The sequence below is a fragment of the Bipolaris victoriae genome, assembly GCF_000527765.1.
Source record: "Bipolaris victoriae FI3 unplaced genomic scaffold scaffold_45, whole genome shotgun sequence".
NCBI classification, from domain to species: Eukaryota; Fungi; Ascomycota; class Dothideomycetes; order Pleosporales; family Pleosporaceae; genus Bipolaris; species Bipolaris victoriae.
The window spans coordinates 1-16,561 of record NW_014575347.1 but is presented as its reverse complement, the minus strand read 5'-3'; the positions used below and the strand labels follow the sequence as shown (position 1 = coordinate 16,561).

Genomic DNA, 16,561 nt, shown 5'->3' with positions numbered 1-16,561 from the left:
CCCCCCTTCCCCTCCCCCTCCCTTTTCCCTTGCCTCCCGCCTCATATCCCAAACTAACAACGAGCAAAGAAGAAAAAAAACCCCCTCGGAACGGAACAGAACCGTAAAGTTTACTGGTAAAAGATTACATAAAACTCATCTTAACCTCCTTCTCCTCGCCAAAATCATCCTCAAACTCATCTGCCCACGCATTATGTCCCAAGTCCCCATTGTCCATTCCCCCACCACTCATGGCCTGAGGTTCTGTTTTGGACGAGCGAAGCGGAGGTCTGGCCATATGATGAGATGACGACAAGGGATCGTCGTCCCATAAAGATGCAGTATCCGAGTGGATATGTGGGGCTGGTAAGGGGGATGGAGGGAAGGATGATTTGTTATTAGTAGTGTTGTTAGAGTTTGAATTGTGAGGAGGAGGGGGACTGGGATCGCGGAAGGAAGTGTCAAAGGTCATTTCCATGTGCTCTTGTTCGTGCTCGAATTCGTCGTATTCTTCCCATCCGCCGGCTGTGTGGGTTCCGTTGGAGGGGGTTTTGGGTGTGTTTGCTGAGCCTAGGCTGTCGTTGTAGCTCTTGGTCTCTCGGAGTTTCGAGTACGGGTTGTTGCCTGCTTGCGAGGGAGGGACGGTGGCGATGTCGATTTTCATGGGTGGAAGGGTCGATTTGATTTCTTTGATTTCGAATTCGGCTTCGGCGTTGTATTCTTTGGTTTCGACGGCCAGGCTCGCTACTTCTTTTCGTATCGCGTCAATGTCGAACATGATTGGGTTTTCTGCCAGTTTCGCTGGATCCTGGTCTTGGTCTAGTTTCTTGTGGCCTGGAGGTGGAGCATTCGAGTTTTCGTCGTAGACTTCCCATTCGTTCTTTGCGGCCTTCTTCTTCTTCCACCAGCTCAGCTTACTGCCTCTCTTCTCCTTCTCTTGCGCCTTCTTCTCCAGGTCTTTTCTCGCTTCCTCAATCTCGTTGATGAGTTCGCGCTGTCGCTGCTCGTGGTTGTCAGGATCTGGATCCTCGATTTCGGCGAATTCGTCTGATTCAACGATCCATCCGACTTCGCGAAGGAGCTTGGGCATGACAGCACGGTAGGCCATATGGCCAGGCACAAGCTCAGTCACGTTGACGTTCTCAATAGTGGGAACCTGGATGGGAGCAAGGCCTGCAACGCGCATAACACCACCGCTAGTTGCGCGGAAGAGATAACCTAGATACGTCAACACCAATCACAAAAAGCATGAAATATGCAACATACCCAAAATCCAGTCATTGGTAGCATACCCATTGACAAATCTTCCGGGCACAACGGACCTGGCCTTGACATACTCTTCATATTTGGCCACTGCTGGCGTACCAAACATGTAAACGTTCTGTACAATACCAAAGGCACCACGCTCCGCAAGCTCCTTCAGACACGAGAAAATGACTCTTGAGCCCAGGGAGAAGCCGACGAGAGTGACAGGTCTTGTTCCTAAGTTGCGATCAATAAGTGAGTCTGCCAAAATGAGACCGGCCATATCGGCTCGAGCTTGTGAAACAATCCACGGGTTGTCGATCAGGTATGAAAGCTTCGTCAAAGCAAGAGGCAATGTCATAGCAGACATCAGAGCTGTGAGAATAGTGCTTCCCAAAACCTGCTGCAAACCTTGTGTGAGAGCCTAGAGACTGTCAGTAGATGCACTTCGAAACCTGCTCATCACACTCACCTCAGTAGCAAGAATATTGATGGTGGCACCCATGCTCCTAAGCATCTCAGGCTCCCAGAGGACAGAGTAGATGTCACCCATGATGGGGTCCACAGTACTATACGGCAATCGGACGTCGTCGACTTTGCCATTCATCCAGCCCGCCAATGTAATAATAAGATGGGTTCTCTTGTTGTTGTGAAGAGGCCGATACTCAAATGTCTTCACTGCACCTGTACGCCTGTTCATCGCTCTGACACCAACAGTGCTACCTGTAACGACACCAGTAGACGTGATGATGGCAGCACCTCCAGCACCAGCCAGGAAAGTGCTGGTACCGGCCACACCAATCGTAGAAAATCCCGCTGCAAGACCGGCGCCAATGACAGGAGCTAGGAGACCTGCTGATAGCCCAATTACAAGACCACCTCCGACGGTCGCGAGACCCATGAACGCCAACCGCTTGTTCCGCGCTCGCCTGGCACGAGCAACCATGTGTTCATCTTCATTCCAGTTCTCCTTGTCAGCTTGCTCCTGCATCTCCAGAGCATCTGTAACACGCTTCTCAAAGCGGCAGCTTTCTAGCCAATCTACGGCGAGATACTTGCCAACTCGCTCAAACAGCTCTCTCGAGCGTGAATCATATACAGAGTCTGCTATGAGCACCAGGAATAGATCGCACAAGACCGTCCATCGCAAATCGATGTCGAGATTCTTACTGGAAGGAAGTTGGGATGGCGACCTGGCCTCTGGGTAGTCGTAGCCGTCGTCCTGATGTTCATCGTAGGGTGGTGGCGGCGGTGACTGAAAACCCTCCTCTGAGCCTGGTGTTGAAGCATGTTTCGACTTGGACTTCTCTGCTGGAGTTTCGGGACGGGGTGATGATATAGATGGTCTTGCAGAACCTGATCCGCTGGCAGTGTCTATGTCATCTGCTACTGGGTTCTTCACCCGCGCATTCTGCATTAATGCTGGCGTGAGGTCGGCCGGAACTACACCATGCTCTGACAGTTGCTCAATCATAATCTGCTCAGAAGCATTGATATCCATGTGTGCATATATCTTGACCATGACCTTTTGTGACCACATTTTTGTCGTTCCCGACTGCAGCTCTAGCAGCTTCTTAAGTCTTCTGCTGGTTGTCTTGAAATTGGCAAACTTCCTTTCCATTTCCTTGGTGGCCAATCGCACCAGTCCGACGTATGCGACACGCTGTCCTTCGGTGAGGATGTTTTTGGTGGCTTGCATCTGTTGGCGTGGATCTCTCCCCTCTTCGTCTTCATCTGCCAACGCGGTGCTTTTTTCTTTGAAGAGGTATGCGGTGTTGTCATCCATGCTTGTCTGCGAATCGGCGTCATCATCCATGATAACCCTGGTATAACCTTTGGCGGCTCCTCCGACGTTTCCGTAGCCATGCATGTCTTCCAGCTCCTCTGCATTCTCCTTTGCAATAAGTCTGTTATCGTCGTCGTACATGTCGTAGTGAGCATACGCAGGCATGGTCTGCCATCCGTCGTCGTCATCCTCCTCCACCTTGTCCTTGAAATCATCTTGTGGCTGCGTGACGAGGCGTTGGTGTGAGTATTCGGATATGGTTCCATTTACGCCTTTTGGAGGCTCGAAGGTTGAGGGAGACTTTATGGATGCTAGCGAATTTAGGTTCGTTTCTATGAGTCTATCCTCAGGCAGCTTCTCGGGTTGTTCCTCAGGCATCTTTTCGGGCCCCTTCGGTTTGAGGTTCTCCACTGGCACTGTGGCCTCTACGTTGACTTGAGTCTGCGCATTGTTCTCCGCCTCAATCTTCTCTGGCTTGGCTGGTGGAGTCTCAATCTTGGCCTCCTTTTCTTGCGGTGTATCTTCCTTTGCCTTTGGCGCGATGGCCTGCTGTGCGCTGTCCTCTTTGGAAGCTACGGCATCCTCAAACTTGTCTACTTCCGAGTCTGAGCTGTCCTCGACCGGAGTGCGTGGTCGCCTTTTCCTTATCGGCAGGCCAAAGTCATCGTATTCAACTTCTTGGTTGGTGTCCTTGTTTGCTTCGGTAGTCTTTGTACTATTTCCCTCATTCTTGGAGGGCTCGGCGGGGTTCTCGCTCATTCTGGTGGGACTACCGTAGGAGACGCATGGGGAGGCCGAGCGGTTTGGCGTCAATTGCGGAAAGGCGCGGCGTTTGTGTAGGTGAAGAGGGGGTAAGCAAAGACCAAAGAGGGAGCAAGTGGTCCTGGTGCCCTCGGGGCGGATTTACAAGACGAATGCGGAGAGGGACGGGGGTGTCGTTACCTGCCGCAGGGTACCGAATCCGCAGCTAGCGTGTCCGGTGCACGGCCTAGGTTCCGCGCGCAGTTTGAACTTTTGGCCGCCTTCCTACGTAAATTTCTTGCCCGCAATCATCCACCACACCAACACACACCGTCGCTATGAAGCTGAAGCGCGCAAAAGTAGGCTCGAATTGCTTTCTGACTGTCTCTACATTTTACACTAACAGCAGCACAGGCATACAAGAAGCAGCTTCATCAGTACGAAGTCAACTTCGGATTCCGCGAACCCTACCAAGTTCTGCTCGATTCACAAATTCTGCAAGATGCATACAATTTCAAGATCGACCTTATCGCGCGCATCCAGAAGATGCTTGGTGGACAAGTCAAGCCCATGATTACCACTTGCGACATGCGACACCTCTACAATGCGAAGCCCAAGAACGAGACCCTCATATTACAAGCAAAAGAGTACGAGCGCCGCAGATGCAACCATCAAGACCTCGATGAACCACTTAGCACACACGACTGTCTAAGCTCTGTCGTAGATCCTAAAGACAGTGCGACCAACAAGCACCGATACGTAGTTGCGGCCAATGATTCAGATACGCGCGCAAAGATGCGAACAATTGCCGGTGTACCCATCATATACCTGGCCAAGTCGGTGGTACTCATGGAGTCTATGGCTGAAATCACAGAGCAGCACCGCGAGCGAGAAGAAAAATCAAAATTCAAACTGGGGCTCAAAGGACAGCGCAAGCCAGATGCGCCATTGAAGAGGAAGCGAGAAGACGAGGGACAAGACGGTGATGGCAGTCGCTCTATTGAGGAACAATCTACAGGAGATGCAAAACCCAAGCCCAAGAAACGAAAGGGCCCCAAGGGCCCCAATCCGCTGAGTGTCAAGAAGCCCAAGAAGGAAAAGACGGCTGCGCAGTCGAGTGCTACCAAGAAGACACGGCCATCCAAATTGAATGTAACCGAAGGAGGCAGTCGAGGGAACGAGGGTGAGGATTCTGCGCCGCGTAAGAGGAGGAGAAAGCATAAGCCCAAAGCTGAAGGTGGTGATGAGGCACAAGGTGGTGAGGGGCCGGCCTCGCCATGAATAGGCTCGGGTATTAAGCAGACCTGGATTCTAAGTAGGCCTGTGGGAATCGAAAACTGGGAAAAGTTAAGATTTTGAGAAAAGTAAAAGCGGAGCAAAGCATGCCCAAAGCGCCGATAATAGACGCGTATGAAAGGCGTCAACTTATACGAAGATGTTTGCTAAAAAGAGAAGCCATTGTATGCAACAGCACCTCTATACCCGCTTGCCTTGCGCAAGCATATCGGAAACTTTGGGTGGAAGGACAAGAGTACTCCTGTCGTTGCGTTTTACAAACTCTACTACGACTTCGGCAGTCTTCTCGGGGAGATCTTCGTGAAGAAAGTGACCGGCGGCGGGAAACACCTGTAGTTGGAATTTACCTGCATAATGTTAGATGTCATAAGAGCAGCAGAATAGCCTTTTGGGAAATATACCCTGCATCTGTCCTATCATCAACTCCTTGTCCAGTCTGTCTGTGCCCGCAAGTAGCAATAACTTGGCTCCCTTGCCGCTGAGAAATTTACCACTCATTCCCGTGAACCAGTTTTCCCAATACGGCTCGGTGCTTGAGATTTCTGTCCGCCATGCCCATCGTCCGTCTGAGGTTTGTAGTAACAAGCTCGGCACGCTGACTCTAGCTGATTGTGGGTTGCGCAGTGTGCGTGAACGGATGTGCCATTCGATAGCAGCAGGCAGCGACGGGAATGATTTAGGCCTACTAGCCAAGTAGGTATGCATGTGTCCCAGCGTCTCCATGGCTGAGCCCTCGACTACGTCTAGGACTCCAAAACCCATTAGCTTGTTGCCTAACAGTCCCCTGTTGGCGGCGTCGGTAACAACGGCGCCACCCAAACTGTGTCCGATCAAGACAATCGTAGGAAGTTCTCCCCAACCCATCTTGGCTTGGGTGAGCAGAATCATATCCAGTAGATCCTGGCTAAGTTGGGCAATGCTTAGATCCGTATCCACTTGTCCGCTAGCATCCCAGACTACGCTGCCATGGTCGCGTGCTTCGACAGCGAGTATGCCGATGTCTGGCATGGCCTTCCTGATCTCCTTGGCGGCCAAGGCAAAAGTCATTGCAGAGCTTCCGGCGCCATGATGCAGTACTATGAGTGGGGCCTTTGATGATGCTGGCGGTGTGAGGTAGACATGAAACTTTGCATGGCCCGCGTCCTTGCGATCTTGTTCGAGATAGAACTCCTGGGCAAAGTAATCGGACCAGTGGATTGCGGGGGCGGGTCTCAGCGTATTGGACGGTCTGACTGTGCCAGTGCTTGACATTGACGAGGCTGAGGACGAGTCATCCTCGTACTCGGGCGGCTCTTCCTGCAGTGGCTCAGGCGGCGGCAGGGAAGAGAGCTTGGTTTTGGCAAACTCTCTGGCCAGACTGGACATGGCAGCTTGGGCGAGGCTGTATGTAGAGTGTCGGAAAGCAGGCTTTGGGTATGCGTTGGGGTCCGCGGTGAGTTGATTGGTCCACTAATGGCGATGAGGGCGCACGTTATGCAGCTTTCCGATGAGTTATATGCCTGGATCGGTGGAAGGGCAATGCGTGAGGGGGGCTTAACACAGTGGGGTGGTCCTGTCTACTAATCGCCGGCAGGGATGAGAGCTCTGGGTACGTCTAAGCGAGTTATTCACGACACGAGACTCGCCCATGGCGGACCCAGTCTCTCGATCCCCTGTGGAGAAGTGCCATGTGCACGATAGGCGAGAACAACACAAGGCTGGCCAAGCTTATTGACCGTGCCGTGGACATGGGTGACGTGTATCCGATCTGCTACATACATGTACACATACATATGTACACGGGCGTGGCCGCGGGATCTGGATTTATGATTTGCGACTAGGGTGCCCGCGAGCCTGGATGCATGCCATGATGACGTATGTCGATCCCGCCTCTCCTAGCGCCATGAGCTTCAGTAAAACCTCCGCGCCCCCAAGACGCTTTCATCACTTCGACGAGCTTCACAGGACGTTCTTCTTTCTTTTCTCCCTTCAAATAAATCACGACTAGCCCTACGATTTGCCTCATCTTGATTTACTCTTCTCAATCACACCTACATACGCAACACGGGCTTCCCTATCCACAACACCTCTGCCTGCCACCATGTGGAAAGGTGCCAAGGACAATGGCGACAATGGCCTCGCACACGAAGAGCCTTACCCAATTCCCAACGACGATGAAGGCTCTACGACATTCAGGAGAAGTGAGGAGCCCAACGAGAGGACCAGACTTCTGGACCGTCCTAGGCCACCACCCAATTCAGATGGCTATCTCGACCCAGATGACCCAGCTGTAGGTCAAACACTCTCAGCATACAACATCTCGTACTAACAATGGCTGCAGGTATCGCCTTACAACCTCTGGACCGTACGGGCTATGCGCTATCTCACCATCTTGTTCCTGATCATCAGCTTCTTGTGGTGGGTCCTCCTATTGGTCTCCATCTTCGTCTCTCCTCCTGGATTACACACGCGCGGCTCGGGCTTCTTCGACTTCGCCTACACTTGTCTTACCATCGGCAACCTCCTCGTAGTCACCATCTTCTTCATTACACCGGCCAAGGGCTTGCGCATCACCACATCCATCATTGCCGGTCTCTTGGCTATCGACATGATCCTCATCCTATCAATTCCACGTATAAGACTTGAAGAGGGTTGGGTTGGCATTGCAAGCGTCATCTGGGCCTTCTTGATGGCTGTCTGGTGCATCTTGACTGATCGCGTTGTTGCATACGGCAAGCGAGAGGAGGAAGAGCGTCTTACTGGACGCGCAGAGACCCGCCGCACATTGAAGGAATGGGTTGCTGTTCTTGTCGCTACCATTGTAACCGTCATCTTCATCATCATTGTCGTTCTGATGACTGCCACCCTGGGGCTGCGCGGCCGCGACGCCACACTCAAGATGTACGGTGACCGCATCTTGGTAGATGGAGACAAGTACGCGGTTCATTTGGCTTGCGTTGGCAATGTGACGGAAACGCATGGCTCAAGGGACCCCACCGTCATTCTCGAGGCCGGTGAAGAACCATTGGAGTATGACCTTGAACACTGGGCCTACGCAGCTTACAAGAACGGCACCATCTCGCGCTACTGCTACTGGGACCGTCCCGGCTATGCTTTCTCCGACAATGCTCCCTCGCCACACTCGGCCGGTATGTCTGCAGATGCCCTCTCTGAAGCACTTGCTAGGTCTGGTGAGGAAGGACCATGGATCCTTGTCTCAGCTGGCACTGGCAGCATCGTCTCGCGTATCTTCAGCTCGCGCCACTTGAAGCAGGTCACGGGCATCATGATGGTCGATCCTCTCCACGAAGATCTTCTCCACCGCATCGGCAACCCTGGACGTGGATTCTTGCTCTGGGCCTGGGGTATTATTTCGCCTCTCGGTACCGTCCGCCTCGCAGGCGCACTCTTCAAGGGCCGCACGCGTGAAGACCGCGTCTACGGCCGCAATGCCTACCAATCCGGTAAATTCATCAAGGCGCAGCTTCAGGAGAACCTTGTTGCCGACAGCCTGACCAAGAACGAAGTCTCTGCCGCACGAAACATTCAAAGCTCAAACACGCCACTTGTCGTTGTCTCGAGTGGAATTGAGGTCAGGAAGAACAGCGAGTGGGAGCGCAAGCAGAAGGACTTGACGCATCTCACGGACAACCTTGTCAGCTGGGATGTGGTCAACAAGGCGCCACACCAGGTCTGGCAGACGCTCGAAGGACGCTCAGTCATGGAGAAGCGTCTCAAGCAGCTTGTCAAGGCTGCTGCCAAGGTTAAGAATGAGGCTGTCGAGGAACAGGACGAGTAGATGTGCAAACGAAATTGGTTTGCATTGTCTACTATGAGAAAATGAAAATGAACAACACGACAATTGGGAGAATTGGACAATCATATGTTTTGCAATGAAGGGCTAGTCTGGGGCAGTGGCATTCTTTTTTTCTTCTTTCTCTTCACTTTCCTTTTTTCCTGTTACTCACCTGGAATCTTTTCCTTAGCATACCCTATACCGCTGCAACATTTCGGTCTTCTATCTTTGGAAACGTCTCATCTTTTTTTCCTCTTTATTCCTCCTCTTCACTCGCAAGCACATACATACACCTGTACGATTCAAGTATCTAATGTCTAACAATAATCTTTCAAAAAATGGTATATGATTGCTTGCGTTAATTCGTTTCCAATCTGCAACTGCCCTTTTCTTTCTACACATTATCGTACAGCAGGGATCCCCAAAGCAGCCCAGGGGTCGTTTGCATCCCCCCTACAGATTGCGCCAACAACAGAAAACTCGAGTATAGATAAGGAAAGAAAAGAAAACGTGTATGAGTAATGCTTGCAGGTATCTTGTTGACGCTAGTAGATGATCGATACTGGACAACGATGAGATAGAAAGAGACAAGAGAAAAACAAAGAAAATTCCGGTAATTCTCCTAGCTTCGTATGATATTTTTTTGGTACAATTTCTTTTTTTTTGGGGATAAACCGCCGGTTCAATGGGTAGCGTGAGCGTGGGGAATCTGGTCGAACCGCTTTGAGCGCGGAAACAGCGAGGCATTCTACACCTCTGGGTCCTGCTTGCGGCGACGGAGACTGCCGATACGTCTCTTGATTGCACTGCCCATGCTCTTCTCAGCATGATCATTGCTGCTGGAGCCGTACGCGTCAGTGTGGCCAGCACTATGGGCACGACGGCTGCGCGTCTTCATCTCAGTGCCGCTGTCGCCGGTACGCTTGTGTTCCTTGAGGGCACGCTCAATTGTGAACGATGGCTCACCCTTGCCCTTGAGGTCGTCGGGGTGGTATTGCTGCGGCATTGTTAGCAGGCGGACTTTGTTGAGACGGGTTGCAGGATGGAACTTACGACACCAGGCCAGCGGCGGTAATCACCCCCAGGCTCACGCTGCAGGTCGGCTCCCTCTTCGTATTCGAGAACCCTTCCGAAACGATCCGGCATGCCGGGTGGGATATTGGCAACGCCCTCGAGAGGACGATGTCTCTGAAGCGAGTCGATAATGTTCTCGCGGGGAGTAGCCTTCAGTGCCTCCTCGTTCGAGTCCTTGACGGCCGCAAGGGGACTATACTTTTCAACTCTGTTGCGGGCAATGCTGGCGGCATCGTACGGACCCTCGTGGTGGTAACGAAGGATGCTTGCCTTGTCGAGGCGGTCAATGACGTCTGCACCCTGCATGTTCTTTTTCCTCAAGTGTGGAGCGCGGTGAGCAACCTTCTCATCATGGCGCAGCTGGTCGAGTGGCCGGTGAGACTTGTCGCCCGGGTAGCGCTCTTTCAGAGAGTTTCCGCGGGAGAGGCCGTTGTTGAACGTGGATGGTGGGGGGTTGCTGGCTCGTCGTGGCTTAGCTTCATTCATGGATCCGAAGGCTTCGGCACGGTGATTGTTGGGGAACCGGGTGTGCTTGGGGCTGGCGGAGCTGGGAGGGGAGGGATAGTCGTTCCTCCTGCTGTGTGAAGAAGAATATCCATAGTTGGTCACTGAGGCAGACGCTCCCTTAGTATCTGACGCAGCCCTAGAGCGACGAAACGGGTTTGTGCTGGTTGAACTGCCGGTATGCTGGATGTTGACTGAGGAGTGCTCCTTGGGGGATTCACCAGGTGGTGTGATTGGAGCAGCGGGAGCGAAAGTTGAGCGAAAGTGGCTGTTGAGTCCAGTCTCGTCGCTTGGGTCCGGCTCGATCAGAGGATCAATGATTGCTCGTTGTGCCTGTGAGAGTCAGCATGTGTATTCGGCTGCGCACCAAACCGGACGTACGGCTTCCATTGTGATGGTGTTGAGTGTGTAGGACGGTGGTGTGTTGGCCAGACTGCGGGCGCAATTATTGTTTTTTGAATATGGCGTGACCGGAGAAAGCAGCCAAGTGTTGCTGTAGTGGCAGTGATTATGATGGAGATGGAGTAGGAGAGATGGAAAGTAGGAACAGGCAATGGGCAGGGGAGACGGGCATGATTAAATGGCTGGGTGGGACGCGTACACACACATGCTGGCGGCTCAGTCGCGGCCCTGCGTCAGTTCTCTTTTGCTCGCTCTCGTTCTGGGTGAAGCCAAACGCGGCCCAATCGCTGCCGTACGTCATGCGGATGCGCTAGGCTTAAAGTGGGGCCGGTCCTTGGTCTATCCACGAGTGACGACAGCAGAGGTGATCTTTCACCAACTGCGATCGAGCCCCAACATGGCCCTCGTCGCTTATCCGGACTCTGCCTCGGACGACGAGGGGACGGAGCATGATAAGACCCCCGTCCACCCTGTTCAGCCTGCACATCCGCCCACCAAGCCTGATGCTGCCGCTACGAAGCCCAAGCCCACCCCCAGCGATGCTCTGCCACCGCTCCCGCCAGCTTTCCATGACCTCTACGCGGTAAACGCCCGCGTCAGCACTAGCGACAATCCAGACCTCCACGGTGGACGTCGACGTGCTGTGCCACATATTCAGGGCAATTGGCCCAGTCATGTCTATCTAGAGTGTAAGGATACCAACATGGCATCCCGCACGTGACGGACGACAGGCTAACGCCTTGGAGGGATACCGACACAGCGTGAATCCATTGCTCTGCTCAACTTGATACAGCACGTGAAGAGTGTACTCGAACTTGAAAACAATAAGCGTGTAAAGAAGCTGCCAGTACCACAAGACATTACGCCTTCGCTCCAGTCAGACCTAGGCGTGCCGTTGCCTCTACATGTCTCATTGTCGCGTACGCTGCAAATTAAGACCGAGGACAGAGAAACATTTCTCGACACTCTCGGTGCTTCTTTGCGACGATGCGCGGTACCCGTATTCAATTTCGAGTTTCAGGGCCTGAAATGGGTGCCCAACTTTGAGCGCAACCGCTGGTTCTTAGTACTTGCCATCAAAAGACCAGAGAACGACGAGCTAAACACCCTACTCCATGCATGCAACCAAGCTGCTAAGAGTACCGGACATCCAGCCTTGTATACCGGCGGTGCGGGAGACGGCCCGATGGAAGACGTCGACCACGACCATAGGCCAAAGAGAAGGAAGGTCGACAAGAATGACCCTCAGACGCATGATTATTCACCATATTTCCACGTCAGCATAGCCTGGAACTTGACTGAGCCTGACGCTGAATGGACGGCTCTGGTTCAAAAAATCGACGCCACCGAGTACATTCAAACACCAGATGCGGTGTTTGACGCGGTAAAAGTAAGGATTGGCAACGCAGTCCACAATATCCCGTTGGCCGCCAAAAGACCTGGTTTAGGAAAAAGTGGACGAGCGGGCTTAGGCTTGGGCTGACTGGATTTATTGATCAAGGGTCCGATGACGTGGATGTCGACACTCGAAAGTCAAGACTTGTTGGGGACTTTTTTCCAAGAATTGTGGTGCCCTGGAAGAGCACGACCCAACACCACGACGTAATTCGCACTGTCGCAGTCGGGTAGCAAGTCGCTTGCCGTCCATCTCCCTCAACACTCCAGGGTGCTTTGAGCATGCAATGGCGTCCGCTGCTGCACGATTGTTGTGTTTTTTTCAAGACCCCCAGGGGTAATCGAATTTAACTGCAATAAAAGCGTACATCTTTATATTAATTTACCCAATTATAGCATGGATACCAAGCATCGAGCCTCAGCGAAGTACGTAGTGCTGAGCTGGGCAAACATCACGTGATTTTGAAACACCAGGAAACCATCTTTTTTCAAAGCGCATGCTGTACCCGGCGCGTTCGTAGTTGCTTTTTCGGCAACTATTCAAGAAACAAAAACCAGACTTTGTGCAACAAATGTTTCCTGTGTTTATTCCCTATGAAGCCACGTAATGGGTACCTAAGTTGATTAAGCAGAGAAGAAGAAGAAGAACTAAACGATGAGAGTAGTACCAGCATCCCCCGTTGTGCATATAACCAAACTCCGGCTTGGTATAGAAAACACATAACTGCGCCAAAGTCTAGGCGCGGGTTTGAATCCACAGGTCAGAAACACACGTGATGCCAGGCGTGGCGCAGTCCGCTACGCAGTGGTACAGATTAGTGTCGCGTCCGAGTGTACCCACCAAGACGCGGTTTGGGGCTGAGGTGTGAGATACTAGTTAGTGGACTTGGTACGCATTCGTCCCAAGAAAATAAAAAGTGTCATCCGAACCGCGCCTATCATTGCGCAGCGCAGCCAAGAGAAAAGAAAAACTACGTGGCTGTGGGCTGGGGATGTCGAGGTAAAATGTCAGATCAAAGTATAAAGAGAGATGAGATGTAAAGATTGTTTTTTTTTGGGGGGGGGAGGGGGGTAAGCAAGGGGAAAGATTGTGTTCCTAAATTTATTCCTTTGGGCTACCAAATTTACTGGAAATTTTGTAAATGGGATTGTTGATTTGTAGAGAGTGGGTTGGTGGGCTTTTGCAATATCAGGTATGATTCTTTGCACGATGCAAAAACCCAATTTACTCACTCCTATGCCTCGTTACTTAAATGGAATAATGTCTAACTATTTCGCATTCACCATACTAACCTGGACTTCCTCGAAAAACAAAAACAAAATAGTAAGCCACAACTCGACCTGCCCATATCACATAACCAACATCTGATATTATCCAACTCTCTCACACACAGAAAACTACATATTGTGATTTTCCTAGCAGAAAACACAATCAAACAATACAAAAGCATACTACGTGTCCTGTGGCTTTGACGTCCCCCCAAATACTAGTGTGCGATACCAAGCTCAGCATCCGTAGGCACCGGTCACATATCCCCACTCGTCCTTGCCTGTGAGTCTCCAAAGCCACAACATTCCCATACACAATCTACAATCACGACTTCTCTGCGAGGCGCATCGGTAGTATCTGTACCTGCAAATGATGAGGCTCACGAGTGATGGTACTTGAGATAATGAGTATCGTGGTGAGATAAGGTGTTGGGGGATGGGAGTGGGGGAGGAAGAAATGCGAGACGGGATGAGATGCAGATGGGATATTGTGGTGATGGTGAGTGGTCCAAAGTTCGCAAGGCGGTGTCGCATCAGAAGCAGGTGGATTCTGGTGTCTCGAGTGAATTACTGATATGCGCAGATATGGAGACGGATGGCTGAATCGCGCAGTATGTTAGGGAGAATATGGTGATGGTAGTCCACGGACCTGCGCTTTTCTAGGGCGATTGAAGATTCCGTAGAGACTTGCAGCGTCTTTGAATGGATGTGGAAATGGTTAGAAGAATTTATTGAGCGTTACTTATTGCATGCTCACGATGATCTGAGGCGCGTTGTCCTCTGTTGCATTCGTGCATTAGGGGCGCGCGACCTCTACGAACTGCCGGTGGGTCTTCAGTGGCCGCTTTGTCCAAAAACAGCATTTATTGAAGATGAAGCGCAATTTTTTGCATGGTTGGATGGTGAAGGAGGCCAACGTTGTCATGAAGAATGCCTTTGTGTTGGGACAAGACACAGTCAAAGCGTGCAGCCGTAGGAAGAATCCAGACAAGAGTGTCAGGGATTATGAAGAACACATGTTTCCACGATCCATGGAGGCGGTGATCAAGACGGCCAAGAGCAGGGAAGGGGATTTCAGTGGAGCCGGGGCAAAAGAGTGTATATATAGGTTGGAAGCATACTGTTTTGGCCAGGGGGGATAGGCACGGCCTGAGCAGGAGACGCCCAGACTTGGTATAGGAGAGTCGAGCAATTCTCTTCTCTGGCAAGCAAGACAATCAATGCCTTGGATACTAAAGCATCCAAACCTAATTGATAATTTTAGTGGTTTGTTGGCCTGATGTGTAAATAGTCTCCGCCTGCAATGACATCTTGAGCGGCTCGGAGAGATTTTGGTCAGCATGACCTAGTTTTAGAACATACTACATATGCTTCTTTCACCCTTTATATGATAACAATGACCGCGCTGGCCCCCTGGATTGAAGCTTTTTTTTAGCGCTGTGGAATCGAAGTGATGTGCCTGTGATTGCGGCACAGAGCGATGGTCGGCTGACCATGTTCCGCATCGTGTGCAGCGAATCAGAATCGGCAATTCAAATACAGGCACAATGAGCAACCTCCCTAGACGAATGGCCTGGACCGCAAGTGGTTCCGCGGCACAGGAATGGCGGTATGTGTTGATCTCATTTCTCGCAGCTTCGCCATCGACTGGATGTACTCGCATAAATGTATAATAAGGTTGCAGCGTGACAGGCATACCTGACCAGAGAGCTTAGTGACGTCCATCATCGATAGCCGGAGTCCTATTTCTGGTGGTGTGGTCGAGTCGTGTGGATAAGGGGGCGCACGCCAGCCTCGTCTACCGTTACCCACCCTTGTTATGAATACGAGCTTCGGCCAGTCAAAACAGCGGTCAGAAAGGCGATTCCTTGTCGAGACCGTTTGGTACCTGCATATCGGCTAGCGCTGTGGCCATGGTTCCGCCTTGTGAGGTGCACAACACATTTAACCACGCGTGAATGCTTCGTCTTACTGCCGCCATCCGGAATGTCATCGATTCGCCAGACCAGGACGCCAGTGGTCGGCCGTCATCACACGAGCGGGAGGCGGTGACGCAACACGAGATAGTTTTGTGGGCTACTCCGACAGGCGCAACATGCCTGCGCGGATGATAGAGTTTGTCGTGTGCAGAAGACAGCTGGTGCCAAAAGGCGGATGTCGTATTTGTTGCTGTGACGCACTTGGTCATGTTGTTCAGGGTGAAGGCGCTTAGCCACATCCGCAGCTAGAGCCGATCCGCTCTCCACCCAACACGACTGCGATACCCCAGATGTCATTTCCGCTCGGGGCAACTCACGAACTCAATAGAGCCGGTAACAGCATGCCCATGCCGTTCCTGTACAGTGAGGGCCGCAGTAATTTCCAGGGCCCCTAACTAACGCCTTTTGAGCCACAGCGGCCCACGGCCTGGTCAGCTCACAGGCCATGGCTCAGCACTCAAAAGCTCCGGGTTTCCAGCCTGACTTTGGACTCTTTTTTTCCTCGTTACGCAAGGCTTTTCGTTACGCATCGCCTCGTTGACAAGTCCCTTTGGCCTATTGTGCCCAGTCGCTCTTTATACGTTTTATATCTTAATAATACCCGCTTCACTCGCTCAGCGGACTAGCACCACTACCCCTAGTTTACCACAAAACCCCGTACCGATTTCAAGATGAAGTACGCATTTGTTGCAGCTGCCCTTGTTGGGTCGGTCTTTGCCTCCCAGCACAAGGCTCATGCTGGTTTCCACCAGCGCCGCCACGATCACGCTGCGGCTGCCCAGGAGGATGTTTGCACTGTCTACACCACCGTCTACGTGACTGGTCAGTATTCGAACAGCAATCATATCACCACCGATACATATCCTAACATCCAACAGGTCCTCCCCCAAGCTACCCCACTGCCACCCCGGAGATCCCCAAGCCCAGCAGCCCTGCTGTTCCTCAGCAGAGCCAGCCTCCTGTCCACCCAGACACTCCCATGCCCAGCCCGCCTCCTGTCTACCCCCAGGGAAGCCAGCCTCCTCAGCCAGGTGTTCCAGCTTCTACCTCTTGCGATGAGGAGACCCCTAAGCCCACCGGCCCTGCTCCAGGCGTTCCCCAGCAGAGCCAGCCTGT

General features: G+C 52.1%; 8 protein-coding genes across 8 annotated transcripts; 5 read left to right on the top strand and 3 right to left on the bottom strand.

Moving 5' to 3' along the window:
• Window positions 1–124: 124 nt before the first annotated feature.
• Window positions 125–3,769, bottom strand: COCVIDRAFT_16198 (hypothetical protein; the record flags this gene model as incomplete). Its single annotated transcript, XM_014700807.1, has 3 exons — window positions 125–1,197; window positions 1,246–1,648; window positions 1,697–3,769. 3 exons carry the CDS (start codon window positions 3,767–3,769, stop codon window positions 125–127), a joined length of 3,549 nt encoding a protein of 1,182 aa, XP_014556293.1.
• Window positions 3,770–4,089: 320 nt separating this feature from the next.
• On the top strand, window positions 4,090–5,032 carry COCVIDRAFT_26847 (hypothetical protein; the record flags this gene model as incomplete). Its single annotated transcript, XM_014700828.1, has 2 exons — window positions 4,090–4,110; window positions 4,166–5,032. The coding sequence occupies 2 exons, from the start codon at window positions 4,090–4,092 to the stop codon at window positions 5,030–5,032; spliced, it is 888 nt and encodes a 295-aa protein (XP_014556314.1).
• Window positions 5,033–5,227: 195 nt separating this feature from the next.
• Window positions 5,228–6,412, bottom strand: COCVIDRAFT_99938 (hypothetical protein; the record flags this gene model as incomplete). Its single annotated transcript, XM_014700827.1, has 2 exons — window positions 5,228–5,394; window positions 5,449–6,412. The coding sequence occupies 2 exons, from the start codon at window positions 6,410–6,412 to the stop codon at window positions 5,228–5,230; spliced, it is 1,131 nt and encodes a 376-aa protein (XP_014556313.1).
• A 715-nt stretch (window positions 6,413–7,127) lies between these two features.
• COCVIDRAFT_100096 (hypothetical protein) lies at window positions 7,128–8,825 on the top strand (the record flags this gene model as incomplete). The annotated part of the gene is made up of 2 exons (XM_014700826.1): window positions 7,128–7,316; window positions 7,368–8,825. The coding sequence occupies 2 exons, from the start codon at window positions 7,128–7,130 to the stop codon at window positions 8,823–8,825; spliced, it is 1,647 nt and encodes a 548-aa protein (XP_014556312.1).
• Window positions 8,826–9,570: 745 nt separating this feature from the next.
• On the bottom strand, window positions 9,571–10,790 carry COCVIDRAFT_37998 (hypothetical protein; the record flags this gene model as incomplete). The annotated part of the gene is made up of 3 exons (XM_014700825.1): window positions 9,571–9,819; window positions 9,876–10,733; window positions 10,782–10,790. The coding sequence occupies 3 exons, from the start codon at window positions 10,788–10,790 to the stop codon at window positions 9,571–9,573; spliced, it is 1,116 nt and encodes a 371-aa protein (XP_014556311.1).
• Window positions 10,791–11,199: 409 nt separating this feature from the next.
• Window positions 11,200–12,285, top strand: COCVIDRAFT_26843 (hypothetical protein; the record flags this gene model as incomplete). Its single annotated transcript, XM_014700824.1, has 2 exons — window positions 11,200–11,491; window positions 11,549–12,285. The coding sequence occupies 2 exons, from the start codon at window positions 11,200–11,202 to the stop codon at window positions 12,283–12,285; spliced, it is 1,029 nt and encodes a 342-aa protein (XP_014556310.1).
• Window positions 12,286–14,284: 1,999 nt separating this feature from the next.
• On the top strand, window positions 14,285–14,608 carry COCVIDRAFT_100113 (hypothetical protein; the record flags this gene model as incomplete). Its single annotated transcript, XM_014700823.1, has 1 exon — window positions 14,285–14,608. A coding segment is annotated over one exon (324 nt), but the record flags the coding sequence as incomplete, so codon positions are not given.
• Window positions 14,609–16,116: 1,508 nt separating this feature from the next.
• On the top strand, window positions 16,117–16,538 carry COCVIDRAFT_26842 (hypothetical protein; the record flags this gene model as incomplete). The annotated part of the gene is made up of 2 exons (XM_014700822.1): window positions 16,117–16,267; window positions 16,324–16,538. Coding segments are annotated over 2 exons (366 nt in total), but the record flags the coding sequence as incomplete, so codon positions are not given.
• Window positions 16,539–16,561: the final 23 nt, after the last annotated feature.